The sequence below is a fragment of the Poecile atricapillus genome, chromosome 3, assembly GCF_030490865.1.
Source record: "Poecile atricapillus isolate bPoeAtr1 chromosome 3, bPoeAtr1.hap1, whole genome shotgun sequence".
In the NCBI taxonomy this organism is placed as follows: Eukaryota; Metazoa; Chordata; class Aves; order Passeriformes; family Paridae; genus Poecile; species Poecile atricapillus.
The window spans coordinates 7,394,868-7,415,499 of NC_081251.1; the positions used below are offsets into that span (position 1 = coordinate 7,394,868).

The window sequence follows — 20,632 nt, forward strand, 5'->3', positions numbered from 1 at the left end:
AGCACAAGGCTGGTGCTAGAGACAAGCTGGGTTGAGACAAAGCAGAACAAGAGAAAAGTAATGAGATCATGGGCTTGTGGTGATTGCTGTTTGTTGGCATTCTGAGAGAAAAACAGCAGAAACTGGTTATTAGAAAGCAGCATTTGTAACATAAGGCCTGAAGCTACTGAGTGTTACTGGAGCTGGAGGGGTTTTTTTCCATAGATCTTAATATTTTTGTCACATGTTAAAGAACTGAACTGTAAGAGTCATTACCACAGTAAAATATTTTATTTTCAAAAAAAACCTCGAATTATTTTTAATCTTTTGTCTGATCAAACCTATTTACAATTGAAGTATTTTACAAAAATATATTTTTAACTTAAAAAATATAAAAAAGAAGGCATAAGAATGAAGTCAAGAAGAGTTAAATTCTATTCCCAGAAGATTTTGGAGAAATAGTCACAAACATACAGATTCTGTGGTGCACGACAGTTTTTACAATGAAACATCCTTGTTATTTTGTAACAATAGTTACTGCAAATATACAAAATTATAAAACATTAGAAACCATATAGTATCCTAATAAGGATATGAAGAAGTAAAGTTCTGTAGCGCTTACTGGGAAGCAAAGGGAGATTTCTACAATTCCAGTTACTAGAAAGTAACTGAAGTTCTGTTCTTCTCATCATCACAGTGTCTGTGATCAAAATCCTGATTCCTTACCTGCACACTGACCCCCCTTGTTTCTGCATCAGGGGCATCATGAATTCCTTTTCACTAGAAATGGCTTAGCAATAACCCTGCCAAAAATCACTGTGGACCACAAGTCACAAGAGCTCAGTGACTGCTGAGTCAGAATGCTATTTAGCAGTTAACACTGAAAATAACTTGTCAAGTTGTCTACTGGCTAGCAGTGATGAAGTTCACAGGCACTTTCTCTCCAGGATTCCTTCCAAGAAGGATACAGCAGTAAAACACTGTTACACATTTTAGAATGCCTGAACCATTGCTTTGACAACTGCAACTTCTAAATATTCCCTAATCTAGGAGTAGATGGCAGTAAAAGGTGTTTAGAAAAATCACCTCATGTATTTAACAGCAAGACAGTGATTACCACAACCTCTGAGTAGGTAGGACCCACTAATTAAATTTCATATTAGAATTGGTTTAGTGTGAATACCAGGCTTGTTTCAGTAATGCCAGCATTCCTGCAAAGATTTCTATTTCCCAATTACTCCTTTAAGGTGTTCAAGTTTATGCTCTTCAATGAAGTCTTCTACAATATGCAGAGCTCCAATTTTCACCAGCAGGAGAAGAACTTCTTTTGTTTCATCACTATTTAAGAACAAAAAAAAAATAAATATATATATATATAGCAGCACTTTTATGAACCTGTCTAAAGTATCATTTTTATTTCATGACCTTGGCTACTCTAATTATTAACAGCACCCAATGTCAACCACCTCAAACTCTCACAGGAAACAAGGACTGCTAAAGTGCTCCTTCACATTAGACTCCATCTTCTCTTTTAGATATATATATAGATATATAGATACACATGACATGAGCATACTTGAAAGTGCCAAATATATGGTATTTAAGGAATTAAAAAAAAAATTTAACACTAAGTATTGGGGGAAGCACTTGAATCCCAAGGACAGCCTCATCCATTACCTGTGGTTGTCCTTGTGTAGCGCGCGGGCGCATTGCAGCAAGTGCTGGCTGAATTTCAGTAATTCAGGGAGAGTTGATCCACCCTTGAGATCCTGGAACCATCTTTCTGGGAGGCATGCAACCACCTGTTCACACAATATTTGGAAAAAGCTTAATGAGTATTTCAATATAACTAAGTCACATCATTTCTGACAGCAACCTTCTGGCAGGTTCAGTCATTACTAGTGTGCTTTTTCCTTCAAAACAACATTGATTATCTCTCCAAGTAGTTATGCTTAAGGAAACTACAGACCAGTACTTGCTTTAAAATGCTCTTATGCAGCAAAGTTATTAAAAGAAAAAAATTAAAATCAAATTTTAAATGTTTAAATTTTTTTTAAAATATTCCACCTTTAGTGTTGACCCCTCTTCATGAAAAAAGGCTTTTAGCATACACGCTCTTCCAAAGAACGTTATCTTTTACCTTATTACACTTTTCTATATTATCCGGCCCTAGTGGTGTGTTTAGGATGTTCAGGAGAAGGTAACGATTCAGCAACTTGCTCAGTCCCAAATCACGGACCTTGTCTTCCTGGACAATCCCATCCCAAAGAACAACATTGGAAAGCAGCTGCAGTAAAGAAGAAACAAAGAATCTGTAGAGCGGCTAGCTGGAAGTGTGCTAAAACTGTTACAAGTTTCATTAAAGAAAAAACGCAGAAAGGTAGTATGTGCATCCAATTCAAGTCCTCAAACTCTAGGAGTTACACTCTCCAAACTTCTGGTCAGTTAGCCACTAATAAACTGCATAGAGTAAATAACCTAATTAATTTTACAAGTACATCTATGTGTATCTATAGATATCTATATACACCTGAATATGTGTATATATGATGTCCCAAAGGTGAAACATTTTACCCTTCTAGGAGGTTTAACAATTTGCTAAATACAGAAGGCAACTAAGCAAACTGTAAGAGAATCAAAGACAGAAGTGAAAAGTTACTACAGCTGCTCAGGACGAGACTACACACAGTCCCTCATGACATGATGATGACACAGTTTGTGGTATCACAAAGATCTTTTTGTAGTTCATGTCAGTATTATTAGGCACTGAGGGTTTTTTCTGTTGTCTCTATCACTATAAATCCCTACAACTGTCATTTTTGATCCTGGTATAAGGCTGTGTTTGTGAAGGTATAATACCTTGAGGTTAAGTTACCTGAAAATTAACCTGCTCTGAGTCAAGGAGGAGGATAGCCAACATGAATAGCAGAAAAACTGGAATATTGGCTGGGATGTTAATGTTTCCAATGAAATGAATGTTGTTGCAGCGGCCTCAGGGAGACAAAGAGTTACATTGTCCCACCCCAAACCCCTTGTGAAGGGCGGCCCAGGAGTTCTGATTGGGTTTGAGTCCCTGGGGGGTTCTCCCTTGGTGTGTTTCTAATGGTCCCTGACCCTGAACTCCACCCTCAAAGGTGTAAACCCTCGGGGGTTCTGTCCCTCAAAAACCCCTGCTGTGCCTCTGTTCGGGGCTCTCTGTTCTGGACCTGACTTTGTTCCTATGCTGAATAAATGGTTTCATGAACCAGGAGCCCGTCTCGTTGGTGTTTCATGCTGGTCCCCAGAATCCTGCTGCTTCCCTGGACGAGATCCTGAGGTTGCAGGCTGCAACAAATGGTGAGAGAATGCGGGCATGCAGCGAAGCACCAGGAGAACAGCAGGACCCGGCTCCATGGACACCTCGTAAGTCCCCGGCTGATGGCTTGAGAGCCGGCGAGACCCCCGCCTTGGAAAGGAGGACTCGAGAGACCTGGCAGGGAGACTGGGTTGAGAGTGCCTCGGGCATGGGGAAAGAAAAGGGATTACGGAGGTGTGGGAGCTGAGACCAGACGCTGGGACAAGCACCTAACATCACCCAACGAGACGTATTATGGACGATATCAAAATTATGGACGATTCTATCAACATTATGGACGATTATGGACGATATCAACATTATGGACGATTATATCAACATTATGGACGATTATGGACGGTATGGCTCTTCCGGTGGACTGTTTCTGTCTTCTGTGAAGTTCCTTTTTTTTTTTTTGGTGTATACCTCCCTGTACCTTCCCCTTTCCTCTGTTCCTAAGGGCAGGACAAAGGGTGAAAAAAGCCAAGATGGCTCGGGGTTGCTGCCGTCTGCCCGCCGTTCCGTGTCCTCCTTCACCCCCTGTCTCTCCATATTCCCCGTTCCCTGTCCGGGAAAGTCCGTCCCGGACCCCCCCCCCTTCCCAAGATGGCGCCGGCCACGCGGTCTGGGATCCCTGGTTTCCCGCCTTGCTCCTTCTTTTCCGGTCCCGAACCTTCCCTTCCCGAACCTCCCAGTAACTCCTGCTTGGCCCCATCCCTTTGTTCGGTGCTCCACCCCTGGGAGCTGTGCTTTGCCATCGTGGGCAACACCTCCTCTGGGGAAATCGAAACTGTAACCGAGCTCCGAAAGCCAGTGTTTCACCGAGATCATCTAAAGAGGCGACGCCCACATGGGAGCCGGAGCCGAAGCTGGAGATCGAAGAATTCTGCCCCTCGTAAGAGGAGATCTAAGAGCTGCACCCTTCCTAACAGAGAATCCTAAAGTGGAAGAGACTGAACAAAAAAAAAAAAAATTATGTTTGCATTAAGTACCATCACCGTTTAATTTGCCCGGCGTAGTCCGAGATTTAAGTGTTCGTTTTCAATTTTGTTTTTTCTGTTTGCTTAATGTGTTTTGTTATTGAGCTATTGGTGTCCCACAAAGCAAAGTGGGTGCTCTGTGGAAGAGGTGAGATTTTAAGGTGTATGTTTGGAAACATTTTAAGCTCCTAATTAAAATTTGGAAAAAAAAAAAAAAAAAAAATAAATAAAAAAGGAGCAGATGTTGCAGCGGCCTCAGGGAGACAAAGAGTTACATTGTCCCACCCCAAACCCCTTGTGAAGGGCGGCCCAGGAGTTCTGATTGGGTTTGAGTCCCTGGGGGGTTCTCCCTTGGTGTGTTTCTAATGGTCCCTGACCCTGAACTCCACCCTCAAAGGTGTAAACCCTCGGTTCTGTCCCTCAAAAACCCCTGCTGTGCCTCTGTTCGGGGCTCTCTGTTCTGGACCTGACTTTGTTCCTATGCTGAATAAATGGTTTCATGAACCGGGAGCCCGTCTCGTTGGTGTTTCATGCTGGTCCCCAGAATCCTGCTGCTTCCCTGGACGAGATCCTGAGGTTGCAGGATGCAACAGAATGTCAGAGAGGACAAAGAGAACAGAACCAGCCCTATTTGCTCTACCTTAACAGCTGACCAAAACCGTCTTTCTCGAAATTTTGAACGTAGTGATGACTTGTCTTCCACAGTGCTGATCATGGGAAGAAAAAGTTAAAGGTTATTTTTTGTTTGATTTAGAAGAAGATAAACAGACATCTGATCTCTCAGACATGGATGTCTACAATATTTCATTTACATCTGTAGGGGAGAAAGGTAGAGGAACTAAAAAAAATAGAAACTTAGAGAGACTCACAGGGCTAGCTTACCTTTTGGGATACAGAGGAATAAAGACATCTTCCTCTACAGATTTCTTCATTCTCAGGACAACTGTGTTCATCAAATCCTATTAAAAAGGAATTATTAATGTGTCCTCAGAAGAAAGACTTCATATTCCACTTGTAACAACCTCAAAGGTTATTTAGTTCATCAAGAGGTCTGATATCTTAAGAGATAAGTGCAGCTGCCATTTGTATGTAACACACATTGAGACCCTGAATAAAAAATAGAAACAGCAGACAAATCACAGCTGTAATTATCTATAAGCTTAGCCTAGAGGGTTTTGCTATATCCCTAAGCTATATCCCTAGGTGAGGCCTTTTTTTGCACATTAATCTACAAGGCAGCATGAAAACTGTACAGATTAAAACCTAAGTTTTACGCATGGGAGCTCCATTAAAAGATGTTAAATTTTATGTTTAAAAAAAAAAAATCATCATAGCTAGGATAGCATGCATTTTTGAGGAACATGTTTTCAGGTACCATAGATTGCCACCTACCTTTTTTTAATCCTATTTATTTATTTAAAGTTCTTGCTAAGATAAGTTGTATCACTTGACTTTAAGCCATGGTTTCAAAACAGCAAACTTTGGAAGGCACAAATATTTTCTTTAAAATATTTCTTTTTATACTCTGGGCCCAGACATCTATCCCATTTCACCACTTAATCCATCTGATTTTCACTAGATAAACCTCCTGACTGACATCAGAATAAACCCAGAATCAGGCTAAAAAGGACTTCCTAGAGTGAATATAAAAGTAATTCTTAAAGGATTGCTAGGATTACATAGTATTTTTTCTCCTCGCCAATTAACGAACCTCTGGGGATTCTTAAGTTTTAAAATTCTAGGCCTACTTTATAAATAAAAGCTTAAGGAATAGACTACTGAAACACTGCCAGTATTTAAAGCTCAAATTTGGAAAGATAATTAAATGCAAATCATTGTTATTGCAGTGAAGGAAGATGAGATCTAGAAACAGATTCTGGACAGATACAGAATAGGCAGAATTTTTCTATGAATGGTAGTTAATTTCTGCATCATCTTCTTCAACAAGGAGAGAATCAGAGTTCTGGAAGTTTAACTGGTAAATCCCCTTAATATAAAGAGACAAAACAAAAATGTAATCAGAACCAAACAACTTCAGGAGAATGTTCTCAGTGCCCATAGGAGCACACGCAAAAGTACACATGGTAGGTGAAGTTCCCCTTTCTCTGTACCACAGCTTTTACCTCTCTTGCTCGGCTGGGCTCATTTTTGGAAAGGATTTGTTTTCCAAAGATGTTATTGCAAAGCTGTACAAGGTTCTTTGTCTGTGAAGTAGATAAAGGATCCCACACACTCTTCACAAATCCTGAAAAAAAATAGTAATTTATTTCACTCATAATATGCATGTACTTATCAGTCCGAGTTTCAAGCCATTACAGTATAACAGGAGTAAACATATAAAAAGCTCAGCCTCTCACAATAATTTTGAAGAGGCCACCATACCCTCACTCTGTGGAACTACACAATCATTGCCTCTTAGAGCACTGTGATATTACCAACATTATTTGATATTATCGTTTTTATTTAAGGTTTTATTGCGTAGCTGCAGTGAATATTTTCAATACAATCTTATCATACCTGCAATTTTGGGAAGAATAGTTTTTTCAATCACTCTAGGCAAAACTTCTTTATCATGATCATCATCCCTTTTTGATTCAGATGCATTTTCTGCATCACTGAATTCTTCTATAGCTCTGAACCAGGGCATCTCTTCCAGCTCTGTAAAATTCTGCTGAAAGACGACTCCTGTTAGTTGTTCAGCTGGCCAGCATTAAGAGAAAAGCTCTATCCAATAACACACAAATTCCCACTTAATTTCAGATCCACCCTCATTGCTGAATAGGCCAAAACAGCAAAACTAGACTTAAAGATAGAATTTAATGAGCGGGATTGTTCAAGTGTCTTCAAAGAACCCAGTAGAAGAACTATTTTTATAGGAGGTGTGGCAAAAGGGGCTGGAGGTAAAAGGAAAGGGGAAAGTTAAGAAGATTCCACAGCATGCTTCAGTTTTTGAGACAACACAGTAGCCACAGTAGCTGTCTTAATTTCTAACACATTGTACTATGTATAGGAAAAAAAATAATAATTTTTCATATTAATACATAATACATACAAAATTTTTAACAAATGTCAGCTGATGCACCTACCTCAAGAGGATTCCAACTTATTAACTGAACTCTGATCAATGGATTTAATAGCTTAGGCAGGCAGAAACTGATGTAAGCATCACAGTAAGACTCAGGAAACTTCTCTTTCCACTCCTGGAATTTCAACAGGATTTTTCTGATGTCACAAAAATCTGCATGTACATCTTCAAAGATTTTCCTACTATCCTCTAAAACGTTATCTATGGATAATATTCATTGGGAATAAAAAGAAACAATCACAGAATTTATTGAGGCATAAGCTGAAGAGTTTATACATCTATAGGACATAAGAGATATTTTTTGGAGAACTGCATTTGTTATTTATCTTTGACACACCTCACATTGAAATGGTTTAAAAACAGCTCCCGCAAAACCCCAGTTTTAGAAACAAATAGTGTCAGAAAACCAAGAAAAGGAAAGTTTCTTCATCCTCTATCTCACAGATTTATATAACCACTATATTTCAAATATTGTTCCACAATGGTAACATTTCAGGTATCAAAATCCTTCTGCTGTTACATGAAGAAAAGCTATTATACCTTTCTCTCCTCTTCCTCTATTCACTCAAGATAATTAGAACAACAACCCTTAATTCATACTCCAGCTTCAGGAAATAAATTGACTGTACAAAACATGTTGCAGGACTGCGCTGAGTACTGTCAGATCAGCTTTGGCATAATCTGACAGATCTTACCTACAGTTTAAAAAGCCATGTATAGTGCTGCCACCACAAGAAATCTACAACCACTCATTCATTCCTCCCAAGTCATTAGTGAGAACTGCCTGGGCGCATTTTTTTCTACAGTGTGCAAATAAAAACATGGAACTCAAACGAAGTATTCCTCTACCTTTCCTTTAAAAAAAGGAATCATTAAAGAAATATCAAGAGATCTTGATCTAGGACATCACATTAGGACTGTCACCAACCTTTACTCTTCTGGAACTCATCCACCTCTGTGGGAGTCAGCTCCTCATCACTCGACAAGCCCTCGTGGTGATCTCCTTCTCCTGACTGCTCCCTCGCCTGCCGCCTGCAAGTCCTGCATTTCGGAATGAAGCCAGATGAGTTATCCTCTCCTGTGTGCAGGAGAAAGCTTAAAGAAAATAGTACTTAAAACAAATCACGAGGAAAACAGCCTAAGGAAAGGCAATGGGGGAGCAACGGAATCAAAAGGACTCCTAAACTGTGGAAAAAGGAGGGGATTTGGGAACTGACATCCAAGAGCTTAGAGCAACATCGTTGACTTCCCTCAAGAGCCATGAAATAACCTTCACTTGACCTCCTCACCCCTGATGAGGCAAAAAACTCATCCCACCTGCAACACTGAGCATCTGGTATTGAACTGGATCCTGTTGGACAGTTTAGTGTGTGTTTACTGAGCTCTCAGACTGTCCTGTCAGTCCTGGATCACTTGTTCAACAACCTACAGGATATATCACCTGCAGCTGATAGCACCCATATGCCAGTGAGGTTCTAAAAACTACTGCCATGGCATCAAGAAAAAAAGGTTGCAAAATCAATGGCTTGAATTTCTACCACAGGAAAATGATAAATTATATGGAAATAATATTGCATAAATACTTCTAAACAGTTATTTAAATCAATTAACATTAAACAGTAACTGATTTGAGTGGAAATTGCTGTTATTATACCACTTTTCATCCATTAAAATTCCAAGGTACTTGCTGCTTCCAAGTATAATTGACTTGAGATACCACTGAAACTGTAAAACTTTTAAAGCTCCCAATAATATAAAAAATTGGTACCAATCTCTGAACATCCAAAATGTACCCACTGATAGCAAACCTGGGGCTAGAGGTTGATTTGCTTCATCACCACTACCACCTCTCCAGCAGAAACAATTCTGCCCAATTTTACTATTTATACAGTAATACAAAAACATGTTACTGTAAAAGTTCATATTATTAATTAAATCAGGAAGGAAAAAAGCTTCCATCATAGATTTGTCTCACGTAAGGTTTTTTAATTTCAAATATCCAGGTCTATTAGCATTGAGGCTCAAATCAACATGAAGAGAATGACTTTAATACATACATGACTTCCATGTATTTCAAGATTTGGAAACCAAATACTGAAATATTTTCAGTGTAATCTCATTTAGTAATCCTACAGGTTTACATTCATGACTGCAGGAATGACAGAAAGTCAGTGCACAGCACTTTTATCAGAGTTAAGTGCACCTCTATGTAACAGTTACCTTCGATGCTCACACATTTCCAAAAGCTGTGTCTTCTCATCACCTTCCAATTTACTTTTCATTGGATTGTCATTCCCACCTATAAGACAACCAAAAATAAAGTGGTATGTTTTTAAAATTTCTGTTTTATTTTCAAACAGGAAACAATCTCCTATTGTTTTGTTAGTTTTTTGTTTTTGTTTTTTTTAATCTGGAAAATAGCAAACAAAAGAACAAACCTAGTCAAAACTCTAACAGTATCCAGACTAAGTCAGAGTAAATTCCTTGTAGCACTAATTGGCTGATGGGCAAAACACGCCAAAGAGAAAGGGTGTACTGCTACTGAAGTACTATCATGTAAGGAAAACCAGCTTTTCCACTATATTAAATACAACTAGGAACATAAAAACAATGCTCTGTGCTGCTAAACATGAAAGCACAGCCTCATTTGTAAAGAGCTGGAGGTAAAATCATTTTAATAGCAGCTCTTACTATGACATTACCCTTTTCTCCTTACACCTGCTGTCAGTTGGCTACGCCATTTTACAAAACCATCCAGGCTGCTACTTTCTCTCATCAGCAGTTTATCCTCTGAAGTGAGAAGACTGAACCCATATGATTTAGTATTTACCAGGATCCAGTGCATCTGCCCTCCATCTGTTCCCAGCAGCTCCAAGCATATTGCTCTCAGCTTTGCCTAAACAGTTTTAAAGGGTTTGGTTTTGGAGGTCTGGTTTGTTTGGGTTTTTTTAAATAGCAGCAGCTAGAGATTCACACAGCGTACAAACAATTTCTTGGTGAGGAAAGAAAATATAGGCTGAGAAAACTGTACTAATTTTTCCAAAAGTGACTGAAACACAGCTTTCTTTTAGATAAAATCCTTACACTAAGTAGCTTCTGTCTTCATGCTCTGCCACATGTGTCACCTCCTAGCTTGAAATCTACAATCTGAGCACACACATAGCCTTACAGACACTCGCAGATAAAAGTGATGTTGCTAATTACACACAGCTTTTTCAGATATTCACTGAATTCAATAAGCAAGTTTCTCCAACTTGAGACCTACTGGAAAACTGACTACCATTTTTCTTTTTAAATACTGATGGGAAATTGAACAATTAAAAATTGACAAAGTACTCAGCCATGTCATATTCAGAAAAATTAAACCAGAGAAAAACAGTATCATGGGCATTACTGAGCTAAGAATTTCAAATGAGGTACAGCAGAATAAGCCTACTGACAATGGGAAGGGTAAAGGAGATCAAAGGTGAAAATTAAAATCTTAACCCAAAAATTAATTGTATTTCTGCTCAAAGACAGAAGTTATTGTCTCACTGAAAATTTGAACTTTGTACTAACTTGTCAGATGCTGAATATAAGCAGATTCATTTTTCAGCTCCTCTTGCCTTCGCTTCGATACTCTCACAGCTCGTTGCTGAAGAAGGGAATGTATGGCCCATTCCAGTTCATTAATGTCCTTCAGCTGCAATACAGTAAACACTAAGCAGGCTTTCAGTTGATTTAAATCTCACAAGAATGAACGAAAACCAACTTCCATGGGTTTTTAGTACAGCTGTAAAATTAGAACCTGAAGTGTCACAGATTGCAGAGTAAGTTCCCAGTCATGGCAGTTTGCAGGCTTTCTTTGATAAGGCTGAAAACACAAACTAAATGCCAGTTACACATCAAGGACTAAGGCTTCATACAAAAGGGTTCACCAGAACACTGTTAGTGTCCCATGTTTTATTGCAGCTTGCTTTTGAGGCACTAGCCATTGAAGAAAATGTATTCACTAAATAACATTTCTTCTCTTTAAAGTTACCTGAAGAAATTCACAACTGCAAAGTGACAGAGAAGTACATTAAAATTAAATTTTGTTCTGACAGAACTGATTTTTAACTGGGTGGTATCCCTCGTTTTTCACTGACAGAATACACCTTTATCACCTTAAAAAAAAAATAAAAAGGAAAATGTACATACCTTTTCATTCAAACAGTTTATCAAGTTTTCTACATATGTTTTCATGGCCCTGTAGAATTTGTAATTCAAAGCTGCATCTGAAGACTTCTCCAGCTCCTGGACAGACATCTTTGAGCTCTCAATATCCTCCATATATTTTTCATACTCTCTCTGGTGGGCACGGTGCACATCCCGTAAGGATGTTATCCTAAAAGAGAGAAACCCAGACAATCAGAACTATTGCCAACTTAACAGCTGATGCATTCCAAAACATTTTTCCCATTATAATCACATACAAAATCTTTGCCTGTGCTAATAATAGCACTTGCATTTGACCTGAGCAGCACTGAAAGATTTATCCATGCCAACATTTACAGAAGCACAGGGTATGGAGAAACATCATGCTTTGGAGACCCAAATGTCATTTATGTGGTGCTGGTTTTGAAAGCACCACAGATATTTTACCTGGATTCCTCAATATACTACATTTACCAAAAACATGAAAGTCAAAATTACATGGTATCACATTATTAAATAGTCTACCCAATGTAATTTGGTAAAAACTACAGCTCACATCACCATGTCCATACCAGTTAATAAAAGTTGCATGACAGAAGTACCTGTTAGCATTCATAATGTGCTCACTACTAAATACAAACCAACTGAGAACTCTTAGTATTGTGTGATAAACACCAAAAACTTCTGTCCACAGCTGTCTCTAATAGACAGGTAGCACACAAACATTTACATATATTACAACTCTGCTTCCTCTCTTTTTTACCCCTTCCTTCCTTACATAACCCAAGTGTTTGCTCAGTTTAAGCAGGCCTAGAACAGAATCAAGGCACAGACCACAATTTATTTCACCTCCTTCACCCAAATTTTAGTTCACCTATTGCCAAAGAGAATAAGCCACTATGTTCTACTGTGCTACAAATTAAAAAGAAAGATTAATCTATTTCAATCTATTATGTTAAAAACATCTGCAAAGTTTACACCAAACAGATTCCCCCTCCCCTTCTTGCTGTTTTCCAGACAAGTTTCCCATTTGACAGCTGTATTCTTATTTTTGATTCTGTACATAAATTCCTCCTACAGTTAACTCAATTCCCTTCAGATGATTAAAGCTAAGAAAGCATACAACTCCTCAAAAATATTTAGTCCAGCTCAGTTTCATTTTTCTAAACAAATTCATCAGTGATGTTCCCTACAAAGCAAAGATTATACAGAGAGAGCCTGGTGGAAGTTCACAGCACAATTTATGTTTCACTTGTATCAAGTTACTTGTCTAAACTTATCTTAACAGCTGCTTCCCAGTGCTGGGAGGGATGACAGGGGATGGCTTACCTTGGGATGCCTGACCCCAGCTGTCCTTCCCACACACCCTCCAGGAGGTTCCCATGTCCAACCCACACAGCAATTGAGCTGCTCAAGAGAAGTCACAGCCTAGCACACAACTAAAGAAAAAGATCCAGGCACATTCTGAACTGCAGAGAATTTGGGATGCTTTAGGAAATAGCAGGCTATTTTTGCAGCTGGGATAAGAACTACCATAGGAGGGGTGGGGGTGCCAGCTCCACCTGCCCCCAGTTAAGTTCTGCTTGCTGGGCAAACCGAACATCGAGCCAAGGCTTCTGTCAAGAACTGCCAGCAAGCATAAAAAGCTGCTGCCAAATAAATAAATTTACTTTCTAAAGTTTGAGTTGACAGAAACACTCTTGGAAAGCACAAATGCTCCCCTATAACAAAGCATTGTCACTGAAAGTAAAAAATGTGTAGTATTCCATTAGACATGTTTATACAAGAAAACAACCCCAAAGAAGCCCAATGCTCTGGAAAAAAGAATAAGACTTCAAAGCTGTTGTCTCACTCTGTCAAAAACTCAGACAACTCATAAGTTAAGGAGTTAAGTTACCTTTCAGTCAGTCGCTTCTTCACAATTTCCAAATTCACAGGTGGTAGAGAAACAGAGGTATCAAACTTGGGTTTGCTTGGTTGATATTTACGCACTGAAGCATCATCACAAATTTCCTACGAGAATTAAGTGTCAATTTTTAATACACAATTACACAAATTCTCCCTTTACAACTCTACAGATCAACAAGACGTATCATTTGAATACTAAACATCTTATATAAAGATATGTATTTCAATCACAAAAAAAAACTAGAAAAAACCCAATCAATTGAAGAATGAAGTCCATAACTAATAAGGTCCACTGCTAAAAATCATGGCCATTTCCTGAAGAGTAGAATTAACTTTTTCATAAAGGACTATGAAGACCTAAGATCACATACCATACTGGATTTGAACATCAGTCTCAGAAAGATGTAACTTTCTCCCATTCCTTACTCCCTGAATTTTCCAAAATGGAAAAATTTCTACAGCTGTCAATTCTGACCTCAATGAGGAGCTGGTTATTCAAATGCTCCTAGTCTGATCCAGAGTAGGTGATCCAAGCTAGAAACAAAACTTCCAGCACCTCAGAAGATAGTTTTATTTTTGCCAATTACTTATTGGAAAAAAGACAGCATTGTGCTGAAATGTGAAGAACTCTCAGATTGCCACTCAAAAGAAATTTAGAAGAATAAAAGAATAATTTTTGCTTTTCAAGTTTGCCACATTTGTCTTATTTGCATATTCTTGCTTTCAAGATCTCTTGCATGGCAGCAAAAAAATCAGAGTTCAGAATTTTCTTCTCTGCTTCTTGTGATCTCTTACCACAACAGATACCTTTGCCTTTGGGGCTGACACTACCACACTGTTTCTCAACAGACAGAAAAAGATTAAAGATTTTCATTATCATCTTCCCATATTTCTAATCATCTTTCCCTGAAGAATCAGGGAATAACTTCCTAAAATCCTCCTTTAATGAGAGGGCAAGATGGAGGTACAACAGTACTCCAGACAAGCTCTCTTGCCTATAAGCAAAAAGCAATTTCCAATGGTTAGGAAAGCATGTATCACCTGAGAGAGTTTAACAGCTTTCTTTATTTGCTGTTCTTCCCACTTGGCTTCATCGTCACTCGATCCATCACCCACAGACGCTGGAAGTTAAAACAACTGTTTTTAGATGTAACTACACCCTTTATTTTTCCCCCACTCATGTTCTCCTCCAGCTAAAGCAACATTGGGTCTCCCAATCGATACTGAGAAGTGATACACACAAAAAACAGCAGATGAAAAACCTGCAGATGCAGGACTGCAAAACTGAAAGGTGAGGAAGGCTTGGAAAAGGCTACTGGGATTTGTAGAATTCATACTAACATTCATTTCCCTAACTGTTTCTCAGACAACTACTACCACAGTAGGAAGCACACAAACATCTTGTTTTTATGTCTCAAAGCAATGCTGTGCATAATACATGTGAACAAGAGTGTAAGTATAGACTGTGACACTACACCCAACCAACCCTTAAGCATTCCAGAACATACACTCAACTACAGATACAAAAACATGTCATTACAATTAATTTGAATGGCAGATTCTGCTCATAGTTATGCATTCCTTATAGCCCTTATCCAAATACTACAGCAAACCTGTGCTTCATAAACAACATTCAAAACAGCTCTAAGGGAATAAAAAACAATGGAAAAGCCAGTTATGTTTTGCATGCAGTAGCTTTGTTTACTTCTAAAGGGCTGGAATGCTGGTTTGTTTGTTTTTCATTTTTCAAATTTATAATGTCAGTGCAGGAAGAGCACTTGGAAGACCAGACCAGAAGCAGGAGGCAGGACTTACAGTAACTTTATTCACAGTAAATGTGCCTTTTACAAGGCCATTTTCTTGCAGTCAACAAGGTCAAAAATAATTTTGTAAACATTTCTCAAAGTATCCTGCACACCACAAGTGAGATCTAAACCAGGTTAATAACCCATATAAGTACCAACTGTACAGCCTTTTTCCAAGAGCCCTGAGAAGCAAAGGTCACTCCTTACTGGACAAATCCCACATTGTTCCAGAGACTAAAACAAAGCCTCTGGGAGAAACACCACAAACTCACCCGTGTCTTCAGTCATCCTCTGCCTAAGAGTTCTCATTTTAGGAGCAAAATCGAGATTCTTTGTTTCAGACTCATCTTCACTCTCCAAACCACTGCTTCCTCTTCTCTGAGAGACCTGAGGACGGTTTGAAACATCCAGGGGAAGATAATCAGCCTCTGTCCTGGCTAAGTGACGCTTCCTCCGGGCAGCCTCAACACGAGCTGCACTGGGGATACTGCCTGCATCAAAGAGAGAGATAATCTAAGGAAGAGATAAAAAGCAACACTCTATATCTAATGAAAATCCTCACAACTGTTCAGCACCACTGTACAGCTCTGGATACAGAACACAAGATGGTTTTCTATTATGATTACCATGTAGAATATAAGGAGATGAAAAAGTGGTTCTCAGCCTCAAAATGAGTTTTTATTTTCACCACATGAAGGGAATTGTGCATCACTAGTGGAATTTTCTGGTGCCTTTCTTCTATAACCAGTGCTCATAATTTCTGCTTCGTTCCCAAAATCAGCACAGAAAGACAGCAAATGTTTGCAACTGAAAATATGGGGGAACCATCACTATCCTTCCAGAAGAGTAGCCCTGACTCAGGATAAACAGATGCCTATACCTTAGGTGATTTAAGCTGAGCAGAACTCATCTCACCTAACTTGTAATGTACTTCAAACACAAAGTGTTCTAAAATAGCTTTCTTAAGCAAAAACAAAACAAAACAAACAAAAAAAAAAAACCAACAACAAAAAACCCAAACAAACAAAAAAAAAAGCCAGGAACGAACCTGGTGATAAATCTTTCCTCCTCTGTGGAGAGCTGGATTCATTTTCAGAGTCTGAACTGTTGTAGTCCTCATTCAGTGAAGAATAAGTTTCATCCTCATTCTCCTCCTCCTCTTCATGAGTATCTTTGGTATTGCCAACTCTAGGTTCCAAGTGACAGATTTCTGCATTATGGGGGGAAAAAAGTATGATCCATTATTTCAGTTTCAGCTGCTGGAATACAATGTGCCGTAACTGGTTACCAGAAATTATTTACAGCTTGCTGCAGCAAAGACTGGTCACTTGTCTATCTCCACCTGTTCTTATCAAAACAAGTCAAACTGTAATATTCCAAGACACTTACAAGCCGATTCTTGTATTGAATAAAAGCATCTTTGATTATGCTTCCCAGAGAAAGACTACAAGTCCTTCTGAGACACAGAGTGTACTTACATGCACAAAAGCAATGAGATCAGCTCTCAGATAACAACTAATTAATATTCTGATTGCTCACAGCATATTTGGATTCTTGACTTGAAAAACTGCATTTAGAAAGCACTTTTTTTTAAGCATTAATGATGAGGGAGCCCTTAGCTAAACTATAAACATTTGTATCTGTTTTGTCTCCAGCTATTATCAAATGCTTTAAAAATACTGATTTCTCTTCATCTGCCACTACACTTTCAGTAAATCATCAGATTACTGAACAACAGAATGTATCACCTTTTATAAGAATATGATATGCTTTTATAAGGAGTTATTAAGAAAATTTACCATCTCAACCTCAAAGAGAATTATTGCTCAATCTCAACCTAATTTACTTTTATCTAACATTAGCAAATATGGTATATCTGTGAATTGACAGAGGTGTAAAAAGGGGAATACATAAAGAGAACTTTTAGACACGTTTGTTTCCAAAACACACAAACTCCAAATATTCCAACAGGAAAGTTACCACAGAATGGTTTGGGTTGGAAGGTACCTTAAAGATCATGTAGTTCCAATTCCCCTGCCATGGGCAGGGACACCTTCCACTAGACCAGGTGCTCAGAGCTCCATCCAACCTGGCCTTGAACACTTCCAGGGATGTGGAGTCCACAGCCTTTCAGGGCAGCTGACTATATTTCAATGAAACTACGGATACTATCAGATTAATCAAGGCAATTGACTGCATTCAAACCAAATATTTAAATGCTGTAAGAGCACACAATTTAATAATGTTTACATTGAGCTTTATCAAACAAAATGCTACTAAGCCCACATTTTCCCTCAATACAAATACTCAGGTCAAACTGCAATTTGACAGTAATAAGCAGTGGATACCTGGTCCATAGTTTGAAAGATAAGATGTTGAGGTATGAACTTAGCAGCACCTTGTTAACTTTGATGTAGGTACATGGTTCTGCATAATCAGGTTTCCTCAAGAACAGCCCCCAAGTTGTGATAATGTTTTACCAAGGTCAAACAGAAAATAATTTCAGCACAAATACATTACAATTACAAACTGTAAACTAACATTTTAAGTATAATTCTGGGTTCAATTAACAAGTAAAAAACATCTATCAGAAGTATTTTTACATCACCCTTCACACGTTTAATAAAATATTTAACTAAAACAAAAGTACTTACTTTTGCTTTCTTCAGCTTCTGTCTGTGCAGGGAATAGGCTTTCCTTCTTTTTAATTCTAAAAGTTACTTCGTTGAAGGATGGCTTTTTAACTTTAAAAAACTCTTCACCTACCAGATAAAACAAAGCAATTCTGAGTAACATTAATAAAGTCAGCAATACACATGCACATACATATAATATGTATGTACTACATACAAAAGTGCATTTAAACTCTGCGTGCACAGCATAACTTCTGAATCACAAAATCAGGTTGGAAAGGACCTCCGAGATCAAGTCCAACCTATGGCCAAACACCAACATGTCAACAAGACCATGGCACTAACGGCTGTGTCCAGTCTTTCAGTTCTGGCTGGATTAATTTAAAATATTACTGTGGCTTTATCACTCATGACTGATCACCTCTTAGTTAAAAACTGTGCAGCTCAGCCTCCTCAACACAGCAACACTGCACTGCTGAAATGCAGAGCCTCTTTGTAGCTTGCCACCACCAAGGTGGCTATGTCTTCTCATCAACCACAACAGCAACAGCCCAGAAGTGTCAATTAAACATTTAAGTTTAATTTACTTAAGCCTGTTCATCATTAACTAGTCATGGAATAACACAGTACTTGCTCTCTCTGGTTTTCTCCAGCTGTAAGATTTCAGATGCTTTCCAGATGGAAGAACATGAACATAAATAATTGTGTAAGTACTTTTCACAGAATCACAGAATTTTTAGAATTGAAAGGGACCTCTGGAGATCACCTTGGCCAACCCCACTGCCAGGGCAGTTCACCTGGAGCAGGTGAGGCAGGAATGTGTCCAGGTGGGTTTAGAACGCCTCCAGAGAGGGAGATCACACGCCCTCCCTCGGCAGCTGTTCCAGTGCCCTGCCACCTGTGATGTAAAAAAGTTCTTCCTCGTGTTGAGGTGGAACTTCTTGTGTTTTAGTTTATGGCCACTGCTTCTAATCCTGAAGAGAGTCTGGAACCATTCTCTCGGAACGTTTGAGATATTTGGACGGACTGATGAGACCCGCTGTCCTTTCCAGACTAAGCAGGCGCAGCCCATGCTTTAGTTTATCGCGCAAACCCTGCCGAGAGCCCTTCCCCAGATACAGCACCGCTGGATGTGTTTACAGCGATCGGCAGGAGGGTGCCCAGCGCGGGGCTCGAGAGCCCAAGGCAGCCCGATCCCGGAGCCCCCGGCCCTGCTCTGCGGGACACTCACACACAACCCCTCCTCACCTTCCCGCTCCTCCTCGCCGCCGAAGCTCAGCAGCTCCTTCCCGGCCCGGCCCGGCCCCGCTGCGGCCCCGGCTCGGCGCTGCCCCGGGCCCGGCCCTGCTGTGCGCGCCCGGCCGCGGGGGCTGCGGGCCGGCTCCTCCCCGGGCAGCGGCCCCTCCGCGCCGGGGGCATCGCCCTCGCCCTCCTCGGGCTCCGCTTCCCGCTCCGAGGGCGAGCTGGCGCCGGAGTCTGGGGATGGGGCTGCGGCCGGCTCCGGCCGTGGCTCCGGCTCGTCCTCGCTGCTGCCGCTGGAGGCTGCGCGCCGCCGGCCGCGGAAGTTGCGCGGGGGACGGCGGAACATCGCTCCCGGGAATGGCTCCGGGAATCGCTCCCGGGGACCGGCGCTTTCCCAACGTGGTCCCGGCGCGCATGCGCGGCGACCCCGGCGCGCCCCGCCCGTGAGGGCGGGAGCTGGGAGGGACGGAGGGACGGAGCGGGAGAAGGGGAAGGCGTTAAAAAAACACGTAAAAGGCGTTTTGGGGTGATTCACTGATGCCTGAAAATGTAACTTGTTTGACGAGCCGTGAGCCCCTCAGTGCAGGGGCTGCCGTGCTGGGTGGGTGCTCCGCCTCCTCCGCAGTACCATCGAAAGCTTATGGAGTTCTGGTATTATAAAATTTAATTTCTAAATAATATATTATAATGTGTTATTTCACTTTGCATAAGTTATATGTAAGTTATATTGCAATAATTTGTAATGACTCTTTATAAACTTTTGTGATTGCTATGTTATGTAAATCAATAGTAAATTGAAATGTAATTGTTAATGCCTAACTGTACATAAATAAAATCGTTATTATTAGAATAAGTAATAATGTACACTAAAAACAAATAAATTACTTTATAAGGCCAGTTTGGAGGGAGCTCTGAACGACCTGGTCTAGTGAAGGTGTCCCTGCCCATGGAAAGGGTGTTGGAATTAGATGATCTTTAAGGTCCCTTCCCAGCCAAGCCATTCTAGGGTTCTATGATTATTATAAATGCAAAACTGACTCTGTAGCTTGTTGTCAAAAAGAAATAACACATTTTTCTCCCTTTCCTCAGGCTGAGCTCACAGAAGGAGTCAGGCAGGTGCCAGTGCTGGTGGAAGGGGAGGGGAGCATATGGCTGGGAACAGAAGGAAGGTGGGAATGTGACAAGTGATGACAAATTGGTTTACTTGGAGAGGAGTTGCACTGTAGCTTGTTCCAGCCTTTGATTTCTGCCGTGCTGACTTGAGCTGTGTGTGATTTGCTCTGTGGAAAGTACATCCCACTCCAAATGAAACCATGAAACCAGGCAGAGCAAGTCCTTCAAGTAAGCCTTTGTGTCCCAAGAGAAGTATCCAAGAATAGCAAATGTTTGAAATGTTCTTGCTTAAATTGCTCCACCTTTCTGTTCTTCAACTGTAAGATGAAGATACTAATATTAACTTGCCTCAGGAATCTTGTGAAGAAAAAGCTGCA

General features: G+C 40.1%; 1 protein-coding gene across 4 annotated transcripts; it reads right to left on the reverse strand.

Moving 5' to 3' along the window:
• Positions 1 to 10: 10 nt before the first annotated feature.
• Positions 11 to 19,570, reverse strand: GCFC2 (GC-rich sequence DNA-binding factor 2). Of its 4 annotated transcripts, none has more exons than XM_058835629.1 (18): positions 19,149 to 19,570; positions 17,922 to 18,029; positions 16,316 to 16,477; positions 15,540 to 15,758; positions 14,504 to 14,583; positions 13,452 to 13,567; positions 11,558 to 11,744; positions 10,937 to 11,060; positions 9,599 to 9,677; positions 8,307 to 8,419; positions 7,380 to 7,579; positions 6,811 to 6,961; positions 6,417 to 6,538; positions 5,176 to 5,252; positions 4,934 to 5,000; positions 2,120 to 2,266; positions 1,657 to 1,781; positions 11 to 1,317 (listed from the first exon to the last, which is right to left on the reverse strand). In XM_058835629.1, exons 1-18 carry the CDS (start codon positions 19,486 to 19,488, stop codon positions 1,203 to 1,205), a joined length of 2,532 nt encoding a protein of 843 aa, XP_058691612.1. In that variant the 5' UTR covers positions 19,489 to 19,570; the 3' UTR covers positions 11 to 1,202. The 4 variants fall into 4 exon arrangements, 2 of the variants coding, with proteins under 2 accessions (XP_058691612.1, XP_058691611.1); XM_058835628.1 differs by having other exon boundaries at positions 6,811 to 6,964; XR_009277254.1 differs by lacking the exons at positions 11 to 1,317; positions 1,657 to 1,781; positions 2,120 to 2,266 and adding an exon at positions 5,352 to 5,400 and having other exon boundaries at positions 4,948 to 5,000; positions 6,811 to 6,964.
• Between the last annotated feature and the right edge of the window lie 1,062 nt (positions 19,571 to 20,632).

Bases quoted from the DNA above. Each gene is read 5' to 3' on its own strand.
- GCFC2 (XM_058835628.1), bottom strand. From the start codon at position 19,488: ATGTTCCGCCGTCCCCCGCGCAACTTCCGCGGCCGGCGGCGCGCAGCC. The intron at 18,030-19,148 runs GTGAGGAGGGGT...TTTATCTGGTAG, and splicing joins CGGCGAGGAGGAGCGGGAAG to GTGAAGAGTTTTTTAAAGTT. The intron at 2,267-4,933 runs GTAGAGCAAATA...TCTTTACTGCAG, and splicing joins GGTTTTGGTCAGCTGTTAAG to CTGCTTTCCAATGTTGTTCT.